The sequence below is a fragment of the Lepisosteus oculatus genome, chromosome 16, assembly GCF_040954835.1.
Source record: "Lepisosteus oculatus isolate fLepOcu1 chromosome 16, fLepOcu1.hap2, whole genome shotgun sequence".
Lineage (NCBI taxonomy): Eukaryota > Metazoa > Chordata > Actinopteri > Semionotiformes > Lepisosteidae > Lepisosteus > Lepisosteus oculatus.
In genome coordinates, this window is record NC_090711.1 from 7,127,773 (window position 1) to 7,149,887 (window position 22,115).

At 40.9% G+C, this 22,115-nt stretch overlaps 1 protein-coding gene across 5 annotated transcripts in view; it reads left to right on the forward strand.

Moving 5' to 3' along the window:
• ndrg3b (ndrg family member 3b) overlaps nucleotides 1–22,115 on the forward strand; it is a 52,054-nt gene that overhangs the window by 22,181 nt on the left and 7,758 nt on the right. For 3 of the 5 annotated variants that reach the window (XM_015364850.2, XM_015364849.2, XM_015364851.2), the window contains exons 3-11: nucleotides 2,372–2,404; nucleotides 15,475–15,580; nucleotides 16,505–16,625; nucleotides 17,875–17,937; nucleotides 18,193–18,253; nucleotides 19,240–19,326; nucleotides 19,874–19,930; nucleotides 20,285–20,388; nucleotides 21,349–21,414. In XM_015364850.2, coding sequence (XP_015220336.2) covers nucleotides 2,372–2,404; nucleotides 15,475–15,580; nucleotides 16,505–16,625; nucleotides 17,875–17,937; nucleotides 18,193–18,253; nucleotides 19,240–19,326; nucleotides 19,874–19,930; nucleotides 20,285–20,388; nucleotides 21,349–21,414 — 698 coding nt within the window. Of the gene's footprint in view, nucleotides 1–2,371; nucleotides 2,405–10,868; nucleotides 11,089–15,474; nucleotides 15,581–16,504; nucleotides 16,626–17,874; nucleotides 17,938–18,192; nucleotides 18,254–19,239; nucleotides 19,327–19,873; nucleotides 19,931–20,284; nucleotides 20,389–21,348; nucleotides 21,415–22,115 lie in introns of those variants that run through there. The other 2 variants (XM_015364848.2, XM_006639517.3) reach the window with 2 other exon arrangements.

Below are 22,115 nucleotides of genomic sequence, written 5' to 3' on the forward strand. Positions count from 1 at the left end.
GCATTGCTTGGCAAAGTGGTCTAGCAGGTTGAATGCACCACAGAATAAACAGCTCTCCCTGAGAAGCCCCAGTTAAGTGGAGAGTGGTAAAGTGTGAGCGTGATGTCGAATCAGTGGTGGCTAAGTGGCTCTGCAAGATACTTCTGTGGTTTGTTTTATTGATGAACCAGAGCAGACGATCACTCTGCCTCTTGGGCAGTGCAGCTAAAATGGACTGAGCAGTCATGAAGAGGAAGAGAGAGCTCAAGGATGGGGAATGGGTGTAGCTCACTTGGATCAAAAAGTAAGGGAGTGTTCAATGTGAAAAATGAGACTGCCACTCAAGTTGACCAAGCACAAGTTGGCAAATCTCTCGGCGTCCCTTCGATAAAAATCTGCACTGACTTAGTGAGGGTAGTTAAGGTGAGTAAATATTTAGGGTCAAAATTATCATCCACTTTCATGGCACAAACAAGCACAGCCATCAAGGTAACAGCTGTAAAGTCTGAAAATATATCTAAACATTACTGTTAAAACTATGAATTTATAACGTGCTTCTGCTGTTTTTTGTTGATTTGTTTTATCATTAACTCAAGAAAAGACAATACATTGGTGACCAAATCAGTAGCTTTTTTTCTGGAAGCTTTTAATTAGTTGTACTTAATTTTAGAGTAGCTGGTTGAAAATAAGTACTTGGCAGGTGTTGTTTGTAAACCAGAGACAATGCGAAGATGTTTTTGAGTTATTGGCTGTTCTTTTTGAGCTTAAGCATTTTTGTTTATTTTTCGGAGTTAAAAAAAATCTATTCTTATTCTTTTTTTACTTTAAAATAATTCGCCCAATTTTGTCTGATTGGTTTGTGAAACTGGGTCCAAATTCAAATAAAAAAATTCACCTCAAAATCAGAACCTCTAATTGAGCTGCTGAATCACCATAATATAATAATTTAGCTGTCCATAATTATTCCGAGTTATGAAATAGTGAGGGAGGTGAAAGTAGGTAACATGTAAATGGATCATATATTTGCTAAAAATGCGAAGAAAATGGCTTTAATCTATGAATTGGCTTCATCACTCTGTCACCTCCCCACTGATAGCTGGTGTGTGGTGAGTGCACTGGTACACTCTGGCTGCCCTCGCATCATCCAGGTGGTGCTGCACTCTGGTGGAGGAGAGTCCCCATTACTTAAGTGGCTCTTTGAGTGGAGTGTCCAGAAAGGTGCTATGTAAGTGTAAGGATATTATTATAAGGATAAATATTCAGGTATTATTGCCCAAGTCATAGAACCTGGACCCTAGTTTGTTAGGAGTTGGTTAACCTGCAGCACCTCCTAGTGGTTGAACTCTTTTGCTGGGGACTGTGTTCATGTTGATGAGCTCCAGAGCTCCTGAAGAGCACCTTGTCAGCAGCTGTCCTCTAACTGCAGACCGGCTGAGAGAGAGAGAGCAGCAAGGCTGTGGTTCACAGCTCCAAGGCTTGAATGAATTTGCCCTGATTTGTATTCCGAGCATGCCACGCTTGGAAAAAGTAGGACTGAGGTTTAAAATGGATGGATTTTAATAAAAAAAGCATGTCTGTGGCATGTGTCGGAAAATCTTTGGAAATTCACGTGTCTCTGGGGGGTGGGGAGGGAGGTGAAGAGGTGGAACTTTCCAGTCTGCTGCGTGTTGCCCCCCCCCTCTCGTTTTCACATTTCCAGTACGTGTGATGGTAAACAGGCAGACTGGTGGGCCTCTGCAGCCTCCTGCCCTGCGGTTCCTCTCTTCACACCTCCTCTACCTCATTGGCTTCGTTTGCTCTCTGTGTTCCCTGGGTTTCTCAGTATTGCCTTCGTCTGCCAGTTCTGGAGCAGAGCACGGTTTATCTCAGTTAAGCAACAGCGTTGAAGATGCTGCACACCTACACCTACGCAAAGCGCTCGTGAAAATCATAGTGCTGTCTGCTTGTACCCTTACAGCTTTGAAACTTTGACATGAAGCTTGTAATGTCAAATCGCTTAAGAGGCTAAAAAATGAGCTCAGCTGTTAATGGTGTCGCTTCACTTGTGTCGGGTTTTTGAGCATAGCAGGTACTAAAGTACCTTTAGGGTAATTCTCCATACGAAAGGAAGTCTGTTTTTATAAAATGAAGTCATGAAACGGTAAAATCCGGCTTTTTATTTTAAAGCAGAGAAACAGTTTAACATTGATGTTATTAAATAATGTCCTCAAACAGTAAAACAAATGAGATTCCTGTGTAATTCCAGTTATTGTAAAGCTGTCATGCGAAGTGCAGTAGCTCAGAATGGGAGCTGGACTAACCTTTCCCTTTTATTTAAGACACCAGATTCTTCCAGAAAACCTGAAAGGAATCTGTGCATTCACTGACATTGTGTTTTCCTTTCTCTCCACAGAACACTCGTAATTTTCAGGACTTCGACTGTCAGGTGAGTGTCTACCGAGCGCACACTGTGCCCGGTAATCGACAAGTACTGCCCTTTAAATTGGAGCCCTTTCATTTGTCAGTTTTTTTACTATGTAGAAAGAGTAGGTTTTGTAAGACACTGTGTGATTTAGCAGGACATGAAGTAGACACTGAGAGGATACAGTACATTGTGTGCTTCTGCTTTTGAATTGTTGAATTGTTTTTCCCAAGATAGCTTCCTTGGCAAAGCACATATTACTAAGTGTTAGGGTCTCTTTCTTGTTTTTGGAAGCATGGTGGAGATAAAAGCAAAGCTTGCTTTCTTATGAATGGTGTGCTTTCAAAGCTAGATGCTCCTTTTCACCACAGCAGCCAAAGTAGAATGCCCATCAGCTGCAATTCCTACAATTCTGTAAAATCACACACACCTGCTACTTCATACCATTCACTCTTGCAGGATGAGCTTACCCAGGCCAGTTGTGCCAACTAGACACCTAGGGAACTGGTGTTCCATTCTTAACCGGTATTGCAAAGGAAAGGGGTTCCTTGTTTTTGCAATGGATTTTGTTTCTGGAATGAAAGAGCCCAGAAGGCAAGTAAACCATGGGTTCCCAAGGTGAATATGATGACAATCAGGTGTAGTGAAGGTCTTTTTCTTTTGTCCTTTTCACAAATGTTTGGGGTTTATAGTCTTGTTTGTGTCAAAATAGCTATGTGAGTGGAAGTAGTTAAGTCTGGTTCGTGTAAACTATGGGCAAATGCTACAATACTTTGTATACTGATAAAGTGGGTTAAATGAAGAATTAAGGACTAGTCATACAGACTTACATGCAATGTTCAGTGCCTAATATGCGCAAAAAAAATGTCCAGGTTCCATTTGCTGGGAGATTGCTGGCATGTTGGTGTTAGTGTTGTTTACAGGTAAAAATGGGGATTTATTAATTAAGCAGGTAAACTTAAAAAAAATACCGTAGTATTAAAAATATATTGTACACCAAACAGAAATGTGCCACTATGCCTAACACATTGGTATTAGTGGCACATTGTTATTGAGTTAATACGTGTAAATAAGGGTAATTCTTGCTGCTGGCGGGCCACTGGCTTTTCTATAATTAATATTGCTTGTATTAGCATTGGTTTGCCAATGACCTCATTATGAAAGATCAATGCTGTGATGTCAATTTTAATGCGGGGCACACTTGCTGCCCTGCTCAATTTTTCCATGCAAAGATTACTAGTAGATTACCAGACATTTTCTTGTCTTGTATTGAAATGGCAATTCTTGCTGCTCTCTGCCTTTTTTTCTGACCTTGAATGACCTGTTACGATACTAGGATGACACATTTTATATGGATTTACAAGAGTAACATAATATCTAGAATTTTTTAAAGCAGTGATAAGCAAGGAGATTTGTTTTAATTTAAAGTCCTATCCATTCCTTCATGGCAAACTGAATAGAACTATCTGTAGCTTTTCTGCACTTTATTGTAGATAGATTGGGCTAATGTAATCCAGAATCTGAAATGTATGCATGATTCAGTTAATCCTTTAAGTGATCCTCACAGAACAGTATTTATGAGAAAAAACGTAAAATACTTGTTTTTTTTTAATTTTGCCCAACCTAATTGAGTCCTGTAGTCCAGACATCAGTGGTTGCACACTGGGCTGTGCCATTCGCCAGTTGTCACCTGTGCTATCAAGTGCGGAGTTCAGAAGCTAACCAGAGCTGGGCATGAATCAGCCAGGCTGTTCTTATCTTATCCTCAGTTTCAGCACCTTTTACACTGGCTCTCAGTGTAGGTCAGAATTACATTCAGAATGCTTATTACTATCCATAATTCTGCTGTTGCCCTTTCTTCATAAAGCTGTAGATTAGGATCAGTATAGCAGCTAACACCCTGGACATTATCATACATCCCTGGAGTGGATTGAAAGAGGAGCAATGCCAAAGAACACCAGAAGAGTCACGACCTGTTGGCTGAGCCGGCAGTGAAAGGGTTAAGAAAAATAGGCGACTCTCACATCTGCACATGCAGTTTTATTCCCAGTGCTGTGTCAGTGCTATATATAGCTACCTCAGGTAGGAGAGCAGTTACAGATGAGCAATTGCAGTGTCACCAGTTCCCCGTGGGGCCTGGGGGAGAATCTATTTATCAGTGACAGACAATTCCTGAACGTCAGTAGCACTACACAAACGGACAAAGGCTCAAAGTGATGTAAAAGGGAGTTGTGTAAGAACTGTAAATTGCGTCACTCTGTGGTCCTTGATATTCAGGGTTATGCTCAAGGTGACTGGACTTCACTAGTAATTCAGCTTCACTGGGCACTGATTTAAAGTACTGCTTTTAATAATAACATTGTGGTTTCTCAGGACTATAGTGACGAATGGGTGAGTCACAATTACATGGCAAATCATAGACGACTGACAATTAATAACTTCATTATATTTAATTTGTATACAACACCACTGCTTTTATTATTTTCAAAATGAATGTGAGTTATTAGGATGCAGGAGACTTAGACTGATATAAAGCAGGAGAAGTGCTGGGGAATTTACATTCATTAAATACTAGGTTCAACGGTTTGGGTCTTTATTTTCAATTAGCATAAATCTTTGTAAGTTTTAATTAAAGCTTGTTAAACAATCTAGGTATCCCAATCAAAAGAACAAAAGTATTCAGTACTACCTAGGTTTAAGATGTCATTCAGACAGTGTACGAGTGCATGGATATTTTATTCTGAAAGTATATTTGTCAGCAGTACAACATTCAACAAAAATAACCAAAGTGCAGAAACACTGGGGACTAATTAGGGTCATTGGAGTTATGAATATGTGTCACAGAAGCTGAGAAGAGTCACCTGTCTTGTGTCTTGTCTCGCCTCAGTTTCTTTTGCACATAATATGAATCAAGCGAAATTTGTGTCAAGATGCAAACCTAAGAGGAACCAGCTTTGTTTCATAATCAACAGATTTTTGTGGTTTTAGTTACCAAACCAGGGGATCTCACAACTGGTTTAAAAGGTCATCACATGATAAATAACAACTGTTGAAAAGAAGTAGGGTGTAGCATGGTGTGGTGTTTTGGTGTCTGAAGGCAGTACCAGAGGGTTGGTGAGTTTGAGTGGCCACTGTGCTTGTTGCATTGCTGAGTGCTAGGTACTGTACACCGAGTTATCCTAATTTGCTGGAAATGAGCTCACAGCAGACTGTCTGAAATCTGAAGCTTTCAGTCTTCAGTCTGGAAGAAACCCCTGCCCCCTGTGCCATGTGGGTGTTACCTGGGTAGATGAATAACTTTACACATAGCACCCATTTAAATTATAAAGGATTTACATAGATTGATATTTACATCATTTATCGAGTCACTTGAGGTATTCAACAGGTTGTAGGCAGTTTCTGGCATAATTTAAAAATAATTTTTATTTTAACAGATTAGTTCATTTGCCTTTTATCCTTTCATAGCTGCAGACGGCAGGCATTGTAGAGTATTGGCTCTGCAGGTTTGTAAAATCCTGGATAATACAGTACATAGTCTCTTTTTTAACACTCCTGCCTTGTGAGCAAGCTAGTGTTGGAGCCTGCGGCCTAATATACTTTGATAAGGGGCAGATTGCTTATTGTCCAAGGACAGCTTTTGTTATGCACTCTGTCTGCTTCATAAAAACCTGCTTTGGATGGGAACTGGGTGATAAACCCTTTTAGCTGCACAGTGGGTTCTTTCCATTCTGCAGCATGTATGACTCCAATAATAAGAGCAGAAATAGGATTTTATTAAGATGAGGATGAGACCTACCGGGAAAATCTATTTCTTCCATGAATTGGATTGTTTGTTGTGTTTCTGTTTCTTCTCAATACAAGGATTTCACCCTGCGCTCTGCTTCTCCTGAAGGATCCTTGCCATTATAGATTGGGAGCCTTACTCTGAGGGGCATTGAGTTTTTGTGGGAAAGTATAATGAAGCCATGCTCTTTAAATCGATTAACTTCTTCTTAGTCTCCATAGGCAACCATCCTATGTTTATAGACTTAATAGGAAACATGCAGAATCACTAATGTAATTTATAGAGCACAGCTGTCTTAGGATGTTCTCCTCCTTTCTGTTTGCTCTTGTTACTTCTGTGCTCAATCATACTAGATTGAATGAAAGTATTAACTCTTGTGCTGAAATATATGTCAGAAACAGAGCAGGTCCTTCACCCTGCCTTGCTTATCTGATTGCCAGTCGCTTGTTATCCAGAGGATCTTGGGTCTGCATAGAGTACGTGGATGTTGCATACAGTACATAAACAGTACATAGCTGCATGTATTTTGTCGATGAACTGCTCTGTAGGGGGCTCTGAATATAAAAGCTTTTTCAGATATTTCTGTTATTTTTTCATAATTTGGATCTGAATGCTGGATCGAATGTTTTTTCCAGTTTTTTTCACCCTGTCAGATTCAACATCTGTTATCTGTTTAATGGATAAATTGATGTTAGGTGTTTGTCTGGCACTTCTGATTTCTGCCAGCAGGAGGCGTTGGAGACATGCTATTGGCTTAGACCTGTGAAGCTGGTCTGAGGGAAATGGTGAAGGGAGGGACTGCAGAAATTTAGAAAAATGTCCCAGGGACCTTGAAAGTCCCATTAATTAAAATGTAAAAATCTTAATTTTCTCATTTTCCATGATGATTATTAGGTTATTATAGTCACACAACTTTCAAAATTATTTTTTTGTCTATATCCCCTATAGTGATGCAAGTTTAAAAGCTGGTAAGGTTACATTTAGTCACCTGTTGAATTATTACTTAATCAGGGCAGTTCCCTTGCATTGAAATTATAGTTTTTGGGGAGCATTTTGTGTCAGAGAAATTACCTGGTATTGTTGTATTATAAATCAGTGATATAAATCTGCGAACTCTCACTTTAAATTTCTGTCTGAGCTGTCTCTGTGTCACAGTCACGGTGTTTCCATCACAGGTCATAAGAAGATTGTGATTGCTTTTTCCATGTGGCCAAACTGCTGAGCTCTCTGCCCTTCTGTTCCACTGTGGGCAAAGTTCCAAAAATGTAGCAAATTAGTAAACAAATTAGATGTACAGTATTCTCTGAGTAGAAGAACATGGCCTCGGGTGTTACGATTCTTTTTTCTTGGACCCTGAGCACCCATATCCCTGTTGGAATGGAGAACATGTGCTGTTCTGCTGAGCACAGTGTGTGTCAGTCCATGTAGTTCAGCCATGTGCCTCTAACTGAGGGTACAGCCTGCAGGACGTTGCCCCAGATAAACAACTGAAGGACAGGATCCTGCTGACAGATGTTGGGCAGGCCGGGGGGACAGATTGATTTAATCTGCCAGGGTAACTGTCAGCAGGCCAGACCACATGGCGGTCATGCTGGCAGACTTATTTCTAGACTCACACAGTGCCAGTGCATGGCACAGCAAGACAAAAGGGTGAGCCAAAGTGAAAATGTACTTCTTTGACAAGTACGTCTAATTCTGCAGAAATGACACACTGATACAAGTTTTTATCGGCTTCTGGAGGTAATCTGAACAAGTTAAAAAAACAAGTCAAACCCTCAGAAAAGGCAGTGCCAGATTTAGTAGCTCACAGCAGCGACGGTCAATTCAGATGTTTTGAGCCCAGTTTTATTTTGCAAGTAAATGATACAATCCCTTGTCGCCTTGTGCTGTATGTTAAATTAGTGGGTTCACATCTTAATCTTGGAGAACTTGCTAGCAGTTCTGCACCAATGCAGAAGAGGTATTATTAAGAAGTGTGAATTGACAGTTACGTATACGAAAAACACAAACACTTCTGTCCGAAACCGAATTCTTCCCTTTTGGAGCGGAATCCTTTTGCAAGCACCTCGAGGGGTTACGTGTTAAGAAAAGTTGTCTCGCACAGAGTGAAGTGTAGCGCGTGTGACCTGATGGGTCCTGTTGGCAGCGATGGAGGATACACCTGTGGTGTGTGTTGATCTCGGTAGCTGCAGACGTTGCAGTGAGAACACCCAGGCGTGTTTTCCCGAGATAAAGGAAGACTACTGCAGACCGTGCGTGGTGAAACGAGAAGGTCCCCAGAGCAGTGCCGAGAGTGGAGAGGGAGTCCTCAAGGTAATGTCAGCTCAGCGCAGGTGTATCCTGCGGTGTGATTTGTGTAATCGCTCACCTTTTTCGGCATGGAAATGACTTCTTCTTTTGGTTTTGAAATGGCAGTCGTGGTCCTGAGGTCTGCCAAACAGTTCTCAACAGCTGTATCCCTCAACTGCACAGATAATGAGGTTTAGTGACATTTGGAGGCGTCTTTCCCGTGACCTACATGGGTGACCCTAAATAAGAGATGCAATGCCCTTTATTCAGTGTAAACAGTGGATTGAGTTTAAAATACTTCTTTGTCAGCTATGCAATGGATTTTTAATCACCTATGGGTGTATGCAGATGCAGAGCTATGTCTTCACTTAACGCAAAATTTTTCACACCAGTTTATTAAGTTTAATTACATTAATATAATTTTCTGTGACTTTATAAGATTTGAGCAGCCATGTATCCGCTCAGGGGCATGAAGATGTTATAGTGAATTAACTGTTTAATGAAGCAGGATCCCAGTACACGCCTATATACAGTAAATGTCTCGCTTGCTTATACTGTGTCTATCTTCATATCCATTTTCTTTTTTTCTGTGTTATCAATAGCCAGACTAATCTAGCCCTGTATGTTGTGATTTCCTGTATGTCATTAACTGACTCATGTAACAAATCAATTTTGTTGAGTTATTGCCATGACCCTAGTAAGTACTGATCAATTGAATGTCACCTTTACACCCACTTTGACTCTGGAAGTGTCTGCTAAATGCAAAATGAGATGTGTCTGGGATAAATAAGACTTAGCAAACGAGTAAAACCATTTTTGTATGTAATAAAAGCATATTACACACTTGTTTGAAGTTTGTGTTGAGCTGAATGAATAGTGATCGCATTGTGAAAGGCTGTGATGCGTCTCACCCGTTAACCAATATGGTGCAGAGGCTAGGCAGTCAGAGTAGTCACGGCCACTGCGCCTGCCTCATAATCCTCATAATCGAACAGCAGGCAAGCGCCCCCATGGTCACTATCATCTGTTACAGCACAGACAGGCTGGCTCTCAGTCCCTTTGTGGGATAGACAGTCAGCTGCAAACTGCAGTGGCCTCTTGTGGAAAAGCTGTGATACTGCCAGTTGAGACCACTTAGTGTGTGTGTCCCAGATTACAGTAATCACAATAGTTAATGGGACTAACAGCTGCACATAGCCTCAGATGAAAAGTAGTGATTGCCTGAAGTGGCCTTTTCCCCCAGATGATCAGAAATTCTCGAAACGTATGCCTCTGTCAATTTGCAACAGCATTTTCTGTTGTGCTAACAATGAGCAGCGGAATTAAAGGAGGTTTTCCAACCTAAGTTAATTTTAATTAAAATAGTTTTTTATCTTTAAGGTTGCGCCTTGGGGGGCGCCTGAAAGGTTTCTTGGGCGCAGAAATTGAGGCCTCCTGCCAACACAACTGCAATGAACTCAGACATTGTCACACTAGGGTCCAGAGCCAGAGCTAATCCTCACACAAATCCACACACAAAATTGCTTTCCCTCTCTGCTAAAGACTGGGGTGAATGGGAAAGCACATTCCTGCAGCTTTGAATTCAGATTGTTCTGGGAAGTAAGGATTAAATTCTCTTGGATTTACATCAAATAGAAATAAGAAAGGAAAAGAGGTCTTTGTGTTGTATACTAAAACTAATTCAACATGGTTCCACCAGTTTGCACCAAAACCAAATATAAAAACCCTATGTTAGGTATGTAGTATAACACAATATATTTTGGTAATTTGGCCTCCCTTGGACTCAAGTATGCCAAATACCTTCTGCTTTAAGCACTTCTAATAAGTGGAGTTGATTTGAATGCTTTCAACTAGTTTTAACTAGTTTATCACAAATTCATTTCAGCTCGGAAACCCTTTTTGTTTTTGGTAGTGATTACAGCAGCAGGAAATCCAAATATACACCTGGAAAATCAGTAGTGCCGTTACTGGCGTGAATAAATTGTTGACTTCTGCCCTGCCTCATCTTCTCGTGCACAGAGACACACTCACACACCATTTGTTTGGATTAGAGTCAGTGTTGTTGCTTCAAGCAGTTTTCAAATGACCACTGCCCCCTAAAAAGTCCCAACTGCATGACATCATAATTTAATTGAAGCATAGAACTATTCTCATTCCCCTTTGTTAGAAGTGAAAGTTTGGAATGTGGAATCTGTTGGTAGAGCACATCAGTTTACAGTGAGCCCAGAAAGGTGTTATTGATCTGTTTAAAGCAAGCATGTAAAAAACGTTTTTCCTGCAGTGCCACTGTGCTGGATATAGGGTGTTTTCCATGCTTCTTTGGCACTCCACCCCACCTGACCTTCCTAAATCCAATTACCAGCCACACACAGCCCAGACAGCTCCGGACACTTTATGCTTACCAAGCGAGAACTGCAGTCATTCCCTCTGCGCACCTCCCTCTCTCGCTCTCTCGCTTCCTCGCTCTGCTCTATCGCACTCTCCTCCCATCTTCTGGAGGGTCAGGCTGCTTGGAAACACTGTTTCTCCTTTTCGGCTGGCAGCGCTCTCAGTGCTTTCTCTCCCGCCCCGCCTCAAGAGAAAGATGACTGCCGAGCTGGATCTGAACCACATCGCGTGCGCAGTAGTTGGAGTGGTGAGTGAGCAGGAGTGCGAATCGGACACGATTGCTTTGCCTTTCTAAATTGTCGTTCATTTGCAGTGTGTTACTGTAATTACAGGGTGGCTGCTTTTGTAAAGCAGTGGGCTGTGGTTGTGTGTGGACGCTGGCAGTGGGCAATGTGCAGGTGCTACGGCTCTTATCTTCCCACTGTTCTGTCTCTGGGCCCGTCAAGAGTAGCCACACAAGAAAGAGAAGGGTTGTGTGTTGAAAAGAGCAGATTTGTTACTTTTCTTCCCCACCAGAGTGATGTAAATGAGAAGTTATAGCTCACAGATTGTGTAGCCCTGAGGAAAAGGGATGGGCTAGCACAGAATCCACTTTAAGCTTTTCTCCCAATTGCAACAGTGAAACGCGTTTTTGCATCTCCTCGTACAGTGCTCATACAGTATTTAGCACTGCATCGGAAAAGCACAGCAGTATTGTTTGCTACTGCAGAATTATTTTTTTTTTCAAATGGTGATGTATGCCCAGGGTTTAGCAGACGTGCTATAATAAAAGGAGTGAACAATTTTAATTATCACCCAGAAAATTTTGCAGAATCCTGTATGTGTCAATGCTCATAACAAAAACCTAAAAAAACAATCCACTTTGTTTGTTGTTATTACTACTGCTATTTTTATTCACGTTTTATCCATGATATTGGGATTTATTATCCTCTGTTCTCCATTAGTCTGGAATCCCTGCACAGACAGTACTGCATCTCTTTGTTGCAGATGTGCACCAAAAACTGCTGTTTCATTGAAGGCTATTAGCTGTTCTAACTTCATCCCGATCCTGCACACGAGTAAGATGGTATTTTGCAGTGCTCTTAGGAATACATTTACAGGTATATGTGGAGGAATTCTTAGTATAAAATCAGACTTGTCATAACAATGCACCACAGTCTCTTATTCTGCTAGGCGATGTCCCTTCTGTTTCATCTGAATGAGTATTAATGAATGCTGTCCCTCATGCGGACACATGGTATCACTGAAGACTATGAAATCTCAGTCAGTTGATGTTTTCATCCTATTTTATTTAACAAGTGCAGTTCTGCTATTGAGCATCCTTAACCCTCCACGCTCTGTCTCAGAACATGGAAATCGAAAATCGCATTTCCTTGTTTCCAGATTATAAAATAGAATTCAGTTACCCTACATTAATCAGGCTCTTTTTCAAGTTTTACTTTGACTACTACTTTTTGTGCCCTTTTCCAAAAAAGCGTACTTTTGTTGTGGCGAGAGGGGACTTTCCCTTCGTTTGCTATGACTGGAATCGGAGCGATGAGGAGAGTGGGGAAAGTGGTATCCCATTAAAGCTCATCACCTAGACCTCTGTTGCCGCCCACTGATGTCTTTCTAGAAGTGTCTTTTCTGCACTGTGTATTGTCCTTTTAGAACTAATGTCATGGCAGAGCTACTCGAGGCATTGCCAGTCTGTCTTCACTTCTGTGAAGAAGAATCTTGCTCTTCCCAGTTATTTTTATTGCAAATTTACCTGAGGTTTAAATTTCCATTTTTATTAGGTGCCATTTCCTTGCATCCTTTTTTTCAGTATCGACATCTGTGTGGAAAGATTGCATGATAATGCAGAAAGAGAGAGAGCTGTTTTCTTTCAAGATGGGTCAGACTGGACAAAAATGGCTTTATTCAGTGAATCTTCTAAATTTCCAAATTGCTTAGTTGTGTAGAAGGTGGCTTAGGGGCTTTCTCAAGCAGTAATCTCAGTTTGTTTTCTGAGTCAGGTTTGGGTTTTCATTTTTCGCTCCCTTCTTTGTTTATATTATATTTGCAAGGCAGACAGTTGCAGCAAGTCTGCGGCCGATCACGGTATATAGGGGCAGCTTCCCCGTGCAAACAAGACGATTTTTGCAGCAATTGCGGTAGATACAACGGGGTAGCTCCCAAACCTGTTTATAACATTTTTCATACTGAGAGTGCGGTTAAGCACAACCCTTTTCGAAAACCCTGAAGAAAACGAGCAACAAGGAGCCGTATCTCTGATGTGGAAGGTCTTTCCCCAGGTGGGGAGTCCCAGGTGTGGGTGTTCAGTTACTACAGTCCCTGGGCTCAAAGACAAGGTGCTTAACCAGGCCTCCCCCATGTTCAATTCTCTGTTCTATATTTACTCCTCTTAAACGTAGTTTTCAAAATGCTAATCCCACAGCTGCTAACTTGGTCATGCCTTTACAAAGCCACCAAGTTTCTTGAGAATCTGTCAGAAAGATAGTTTTTTTTGTTCTTACTCGACACTTTGTTTTAGTGCTTTTTTTGTTGTTTTCATGCAAATTCACTAGATAAAATTGACACCAGATTAGTTCCCAGATTTTGTGCTTCAATAAAACACTAATCCCCCCGATTAAATCCTACTGTAGTCAAGTCTTGCCAGTTTGTTCTTTGTTATATAATCATCAAGGCAGATATTATTGGGCAAACAATAAGCAAAATAGAATGTTTTCCTTCTAGCTCTATGCTTATTGGGCATGGTAGAAATAATGCACTGAACAGCAAATAGCATTGCTTCAAATGTCTCGCTTCAGGTTCTAGGTTTAAAGAAACTAGCTTGCTGGACTGTGACTACTCCCGACGTTACACATATTTCTATCTATAATTACTTTACAAATAAGCGTGGAATGCTCTCCGTTTCAATAATGATTAAACATCATGTCTTTCAGTACATGTACAGTAGGTGATAGTCAAATTGCACAGTGTTTTGGAAAGAATGTTTTTTTTCCCTTAAAATTGAAATACCGTATGTTCCAGGATATGAAGTAACAAAACCCTGCAGTGACACCTTTCATAATGAATCTGTAAATGTACCCGAGGCATCAAAAACCTGTTCAAATATTTGATTGAGTGACTGTTCCATGCTCTCACAAACATTGGCTGTGTTCACATGTTGCTGAGGGGAGCAGAAGATCGATGACTTCATTTGTTGAAGCCTAGTCCAGGGTCTGATGGAAAGATGACTAAGGCTGGCACTCTCCATTGTTGATTTTCAGCTGGCTTCCAAGATCTCACCCCTTTTAAAGAAACTAGTTTTTTTCAAAAGTTAGTGAGATCAAAGCTTGTGCAAATCTTTGTTTATTTGACTAATGTTGTAATAAAAATCTGTAGTGATCTAAACTGAGGTAATTTGATAGCTTCGCTTATATACTGATTTTTGCTCTCTTGGAGGAACAGAATGCCTGTTGGATGCTGTTAATACAGATGACCCAGTCAATGGGTCTATGACACATCTAATATATTTTACTGCAGTCCTATCCGTGGTTTATGATGCAAACTAAGGAAGAAGGCTGCTGACAGATATGGATTAATTCGTTTTGTTTGCTTGCACATGTAGGCTCATCTGGATACCCGAGTTCGTACATTTCATTAGATTGTAGAGGCAACTGCAAGTCATTCCGTGCTTCATAGTTTTGCTAAAATAGGCCCCAAGGGATGCACAGCAAGGATATTTCCGTACAAAGATAATTTGATTACAGGCAGACGTCACTGGCCATTATCTAGTAAACAGCATTACAGCTGTGACACAGTTCCATGTCCTCAATTTGCGCTGGGCTTTCTTTTGAAGACATCACAGAGTCAGAAATGGGACCTTTTTCACTTCTGACCTAAACAGAGATTTTGTGATCTGATCAGGAAGACCTAGTGATCTCAGACAATGGGCACATGCATCTCAGTATGACCGCAAGTGCATCAATTTGCTGTGGAAACAATTCTGCTTTTTGAGCCCCTTGCATCACATGATCTTATCATTCTGAAAATGACCACATTTGCAATTGCACAAGGACATAGTGATGCAGATATCCTTTTATCTATTTAAAAAAACTGAAGTGGTTGTGCTTCCCAGTATTTTGTCCCTTAACCTGCTTTCTTGATTGTCATTACATTACAATAAATGTACTGTATAGAAAGTTTGCAAGGATGTTTTGATGTGTATAATGTTAGCGATTTAAAATATTTACTATACCCTACTATGTTTGAAATACCAAAAGAAGTTTTGAAAATGACATTCTTGCAGTGGTACATATTTCAATGAACAAAATCCATACGATAAAATTGTACACCCCAATTGCAGGCATTTCTTACAATAAAAATGGAACCTTGGTATATCCTGGAGCTGTTGAATACGACATTTGATCGCATCCTATATGTCCTGTATTTATTAACGAAGGATAAGCCTCTGGGGAATCTGAAATGAAATTTCTTTGGTGGAAAAACAGAACCGCATGTTCCCCACTGCCTCTCTCTTTTGGGCACAATTTGTGGATCACTCAGTTGTGGAGGAGCCAGAGTGCGTCGTAAGTTAAGCGGCCTGCTTGCGGCTGCTGGTCACCCGGCCCTGACTGAAGCAGCACTTGTTTCTCGTCGTCTCCAGGAGCATGACATCGAGACTCCGCATGGCGTCCTCCACGTCACCATGCGCGGAACCCCCAAGGGCAACAGACCGGTCATCCTCACTTATCACGATATCGGCCTGAACCGTGAGTACTCCCTGTGGGTATGGCTTCTTGTGAGCTTTCTCAGGAAGAGAAAGGCAAAGGCAACATCTGCTGTTTAGATTTCATGATGGCATGTGTCAGGTTCCAGATCTCCAAGGACTGTCCTTTGGCTGTATTCTAGAAATCCTCAATGTCTTTTCTTTAAGGGAGATTCAGAATAGAGTGACGTTGTGTGGGGTAATAATAACTGGCGTCAGTATATTCGATTTTGACCAAAAACAGATCTAAATTTGCTGGTAAATAAAAAAAATTGTTAACATATTGCAGCACTTCAGCTTTATATTGCTTTTGTGTTTTTAACAGTTTACTATAACTATGGCTGTGGCCAGTTATAATCATAATTATCTGCCAGTTCATTTTAAATACCTTTCCTGAACCCACTAACAAGTAGTCAGTGTGGTTAATGGTAATTTTAATGTTTTGAGTGCCTACAACCCTACAATACTGTAGTGCTAAGAAGCCACTAAAGTACTGTGCTATAGTATATTTTTACAGGGTACATTGTCTTGGAAAAAGAAAGCACATTAAAGAAATGTGAGATTGCCTTGGCCTGGGCAGCACTCCAGGTGCAGAGATTTAGGCCATTAGGCCAGAATACACATTACATCATGTCCACCTGTTTCTTCCTGAGTGGCCTTTCAGCATTGGCGATGAGGTTAGCAGGAACGAACTGAATTGTATTAAAATGCAATGGCCAGGCTGTGTCTGCATGTCTCATGCTGTCAGCTTCAACATTTAAAATTCTCCAGGAGGCTCCCTGGCATGTTTCTGTTGGTTAGGTAGCTCTGAAGAGAAGTTCGCCACAGCTTCAGCGTTCCGTTGCCTAACGAATAGAGTGTTATTTATACGAGATGGGCAGGTAGGAGACTCATGCCCATGCGTGCATCTTTCTGTTGTCCCGCTCAGATAAGTCCTGCTTCAACACACTCTTCAACTTCGAAGACATGCAGGAGATCACACAGCACTTCGCAGTTGTCCATGTGGACGCACCTGGGCAGCAAGAGAATGCCCCCCCATTCCCTGCTGGGTAAGAACCTGGGCCGATCCAGTCTAAGGAGCAAACTAAGAGTTTGCCTGCCTGGAAGTCACCTTCCACTGTTCCTAACGCCATTAAGATTTAGGGCCGTGTTCTGGGGAGGTTTGTATAAACTTCTATGTCAGGATGTTCTTTTCTTCCAGATTTTTGCCTTGTCATTTTTGAAAGGCAGTAATGGATTTCTTCAAACATTACTGCTCACAGCAGAAGTGATCATTTGAGACATGGATCATATAAATATCTTTTATCTGAACAAATATGACTTGATTTTTTTAATTTAATTTAATAAAATCTATATTGATATGACTTAACAATCTCAAAAGATCTCGATCTACAACAGGGGGTAGTTTTTAATCTATGTGTACGTGTATTTTGGTATGTGTGTATGCATATTAGTTTATGTTCATAAACTTGTTTGAAAAAATGTTTTTTGTGAAATATAGTATTCTTCATCACATAACACTGCCTTGTTTGCTAATATGTTCGTCTCCTGCATGCATGCAAGTACGGAAAAGAGGGCCCTTCATACCATAACATAAGCTAGCTGGATAGTACATATAATAGTGCAATTGTATTCTTTGTTCATTCCGAAGAGCTCCTATTGCTGATCCCCTGTTCCCGAGGTAGTTAATAACATGTCCTTCATATAGCCTGCGACAGCTCAGTCAATGACACACTGGTGACCCCCAGACCCCAGGTCTCACTCACTGTTATAACGTAGGCCTTAGAGGTAGAAACTTTCCTTCTCACATCAGCATAGTACAAGACCATATGTTGGGGTTGAAAGCACTCTTACTGCCCTTCATAGGTTTTACAAGCAAAGCCAACCTTTTAACCAAATTGTAGTAATATAGCAGAAAGGAAATACTTTTGACTTGACTTATGGAAATGGATCAGAAATGCCCTAAGCATCTCTTAGCCTTTACAAGAAGCTGTAGCTCGTAAACCTGAAATGGATCCAAGCCCAGTGGGACAGGAGTATCACCGGTTTCATGCAAAAATGCTTGAGCACTAAATTTCTCGGTTCTTGTTAAATTGAAGAACACTGTGGTTGTAGAGATCTGGGTCTTTCCTTATAGGTGACTGTTCAGCCTTTTCAGCTTTTAAAGAAAAACAGCTCAGGCTGTTTTTTAAAGGCTGGGAGGATAACATGCAGTTTCTCGTTGCTAGTCCTCATTATTTCTTTGCACGTTTTGGAATGTTACAATTGCTGTAGTGTAAATTCCACATGTCCTCACAGGTACCAGTACCCCAGCATGGAGGAGCTTGCCGAGATGCTCCCTTCTGTTTTAACACACCTGAAGTAAGTTCCACGTGCAGTGCACAGCAGAGTCTGCCTATTGATTTGTTTCCTAGAAGTCTAGACAGACATGGAAATGCCTGGCGTGATCTTTATGGAACGTTATTCATGATTATTTTTTACTTTATGCTAAAAACAATTTAAGCCATTTAAAGAATTGTATTGACAGGAACTAAAAGATGACATTTCATCTTCAAAACGGGGATCTGGTCTTTCTAACCTTTTTGTTTGCTGTTTTGCTGTGCTTTATTTAAACAGAATAAGCAGCATTATGGGGATTGGCGTGGGAGCTGGGGCCTACATTCTGACCACACTGGCGGTAGGTTAAGTGGGATTTCTCACTTGAGTTTGACTGCCTAGTTGGCTCGAGTGGACCACAGGATGCATCTTGTGAATTCATCCAGATGTTTACCTTTCTTATAGAGACCAAAACACTTCACAAATTCAATTCACATTTTTTGTGTTAGCACGTTTTCTTGTTCAAATTGAGGAATCAGGATAGGTCAGTAACCCGTTATCACTGTACATGACTTTAATCAGTTGTTAAATGTGTCATTTTAAATCTGCACATACTTGATTATTATATATCAAGGTTGTATCTTTCATGGTTGATGTCTATAAAAGTCTTATCCCTCTTTAAACTTTTGGATCGAATGGAAGGGTCTCTTGTTGACGAAAACCTTGATCTTTAACTGGGTTTAAGTAAATGCAGTAGACCAATTTAAATACAGGTAGAGGTGTCACTTTTTTTTCTATGCAAATGTATTTCTAATGCATGGCCTAAAATGACTTAGACATCACATGCAGTACCCGTATGGAGGGTAGAATCCCCATATCCCATGATATAAGGAGGTAATGACCCCTCCCACACTGTCTTATCCCTGCATGGGTTTACTGCCATACTCTGCACCATGTTTCCAGCTCATTCTAATCCCTCTATAAAAAGGTAATAGGATTTACGATAGATTGTGTTCTGAGGCTTTACCTCTGGCCTCACTATTTTTTTAGATTGATGTCACACATGTTTTCGGAAACTGACTGACCTGCACTGTTCTATATTTAGAGTCTTGTGGTCCCTTTTGCTGTGTCACCAGTTTTCTGCAGGCTTGACAAGATGTCTCGGGCTGCTGAAACATTAATGTAGGAAAGAGACCAGCATTAGAATGCTGGAGTGATTCTAATACCGAGAATGCTCGAGTGAGCAGAGCACTAAAAGCCTCTTGGCTCCTGGCGAGTGTGCAGATTCCCCAGTCAGTTCTGTTGTCAGGTCTGCTCCCTAAGTCATGTGTTTCTTGTGGTCTGCAGCTCAACCAGCCCAACCTGGTGGAGGGATTGGTGCTCATCAATATCGATCCTTGTGCAAAAGGTTGGATCGACTGGGCAGCTTCAAAGGTAAATATTTATATTGCACGTATGAAATGTAAGTATTCCTGTTTAATATATATTTATAAATAGCGCTGGGAGCCCTATCCTCCAGCCTGATCATGTGCAGTAGTGTACTCGGGTAATCTACTTACCCAAGGCATAGACTATGTGAGGAGTTAATCCAGTCTCACTGCACTGCTGGAGCTGCAGATTTGGTGTTATTTACTATTTTTTATGGATAATCTGTGGTTTGTTTACAATCAACCAAGTCTTCAATGTTCAAGAAGCTTGTCCACCTTGTCACTTGTCCACCTGTCTCTTTGAGAAGAAAAGGTGAAGTGTGCTATAATATTGTTCTGAGAGGGATTTTAAGAAGAATGATTAATGTTGTAATATGATTTGAATGCATGAGGTTTGCTCCTACAATTCTATCGCAATTATGGAAAAGTTATAGAGGTGGCTGCTGAAATTCCTTGCTGTTTATGCAAAACAAATGTTCTTCTGCAGTGCAGTTAGCTTACCCTTGCTAGCGCAATTGAAAACAGATAATGTAACGTCTTGACTTCTTTTCTAGCTCACTGGATGGACAAGCAATTTAGTGGACATTGTGATGGCTCATCACTTCAGTCATGTGAGTCTGAGTTGTTTACCTGCTGCACAGATTGCTTCATTATTGGATATCTGTTTACAATACTCAGCTAATCTCTTCTGATAAAGTGCAAATGGCACCCACACATCATATCTGATTCATCTGGCTTAATCTGATTGGTCTCAGTAAATATTGTATCTAGCAGCATGTGAATGAAGCCTAAAGCCAGCATTTCACTTCAGACATGCTACAACATTGTAAGTTATCCAGATGTAGGTAGAGGTGAGGCGTTTGTTTCAACAGGCAAAGGGTTCTGTTTCAGTCTTTTTTTTTAAAGTAATACCATACCCACAGTGTCTGGGTTCCCAATAAGGTTTTCCTTATGTGTCCTCACAGGAGGAGCTTCAGGATAATCAGGAGCTGATCCAGACGTATCGCCTTCACATTGCACAGGACATCAATCAGGACAACCTGAATCTTTTCTTCACCTCTTACAACAGGTACTGTATAAACTGCACAGCCTCCTTCCCATCAGCCCTCTGATGGACTCAATCACCCATCAGCCCTCTGTCTTCCCTTCACCCAATGATGGTGAGCCACTGTTAGCTTCAGCACCCAGAATTCTGTGTTTTTCCATGAAGTGACACTATTGACAGTACAGAACCAGTCCAGTCTTTATGCATCTTTGCATAAAACAAATAAGATATACAAACTTTGTAAATCAAGCCTGGAGCAGTTGATTGAAGATGAAAGTGATCCTGACTGTGGACATCTAATGGAGAAAATGTTAAATCTGTGGCACTGAGAGATGCGACTTTAAATAACAAGATGAGGAAATCTTGTGATGAGAAAATAGAATTCAGCCTGTTAGAGCTTATCATTTTTGATACACTAAGTGATTAAGTCCATTTCTATAGAATACAGTGCATTCAAAGTGTTCTGGTCTTTATATACACTTTTATGAAAATTAACCAAATAGAAAGAAAATGTGACAGGTGTCTGTATGTTTATATTGAAACCCATAGGCAGAATGACACACATAGTACCTGATAGCAAGCATTGTACATGTTGCACTGTAGGTGCTTCTTGTTGAACGCAGTGATGTAAAAGTTCATGGTGTTCTGTAAGGGTTCTGGAAAATATGCAATAGAGTAGCTAGGGGCATGGGGGTTCAATTGTGTGGCTTGCTTGCTTGCGACATTTCAAACCACAAATCTGTGCCTGACACAGAGGCTTGCTATAAAGTAGTGTGGTTCTGAGACACGTGACACGCATCATCCTACAGTCTGACCTCGTTGTGGAAACAAGAAGGCTGACAGAAGCCCACATGGGGTCAGCCTGCTTGGAAACAGCTGGGCGTGAATGGGGGTCTTGAGATTTGGAAAAACTGCTGTCATTCTGCAAGGTCTGAATGCGAAAGATTTTATACCGAGTTGAACTTTTGTTTTATTTGTTTGAAGCCGTCATGATCTTGAGATTGAGAGACCTATCCCCGGCCTGAATGAAGACACAGTGAGCACGCTCAAGTGAGTATGAGTGTGACTGTTAAGGTAGTCCAGAACATAGCAAAGGTTACTGTGATAGGAGATTGCCATCTCCTCTCAACCTGACATTTGGTCGTGCCGCCAGACCCTTTAAACTGATATTGACATTTATCTCGAGGTCAAGCTCCTCTCCTTGTTCTTTCGGGGTTTCTTTTTAGCATTGCACTGGCCCTAAATCTTGTCAACGCTCAGTAAGAAATCCTGACAATAAAACTACAGATGTCTTAGTGTAGAAATATGTTTCTTTTCAAGGGAGCAGTTCAAACACTCCTTTAACACCATCCTGGTAACACTTTCATTTTTAGTTTGGAGTTGGCGAGTGCTGTCCACACTGATGACCATTTCTATTGTTTTACCACACTGTCTGGATCAGAACTTTGGAGGAATTCACCTTTTGTAAATGCCTAAATTACTCATTAATCACTTCCTCAAGTTCTGTTCCCTGAAGTTTTTTTTTAGAAACTGAAGCAACTAGTAACTTCAATACTTTTTTGTATCACCTGTTTTATTCTATGAGCTTGACGAAGTCAGAGTATGACAAAAAACAATTGGAACGTTCAATCCGTGTTCATTGAGGTTCACTTGTGATATGTGGTTTGGGTCCCCCTTAGGTTCTTGGGTTAAGATGTGTTTGTATTCTTTAGTGTAGTATCTTCAGAAATCTACATTCGCTGCTCACAAAT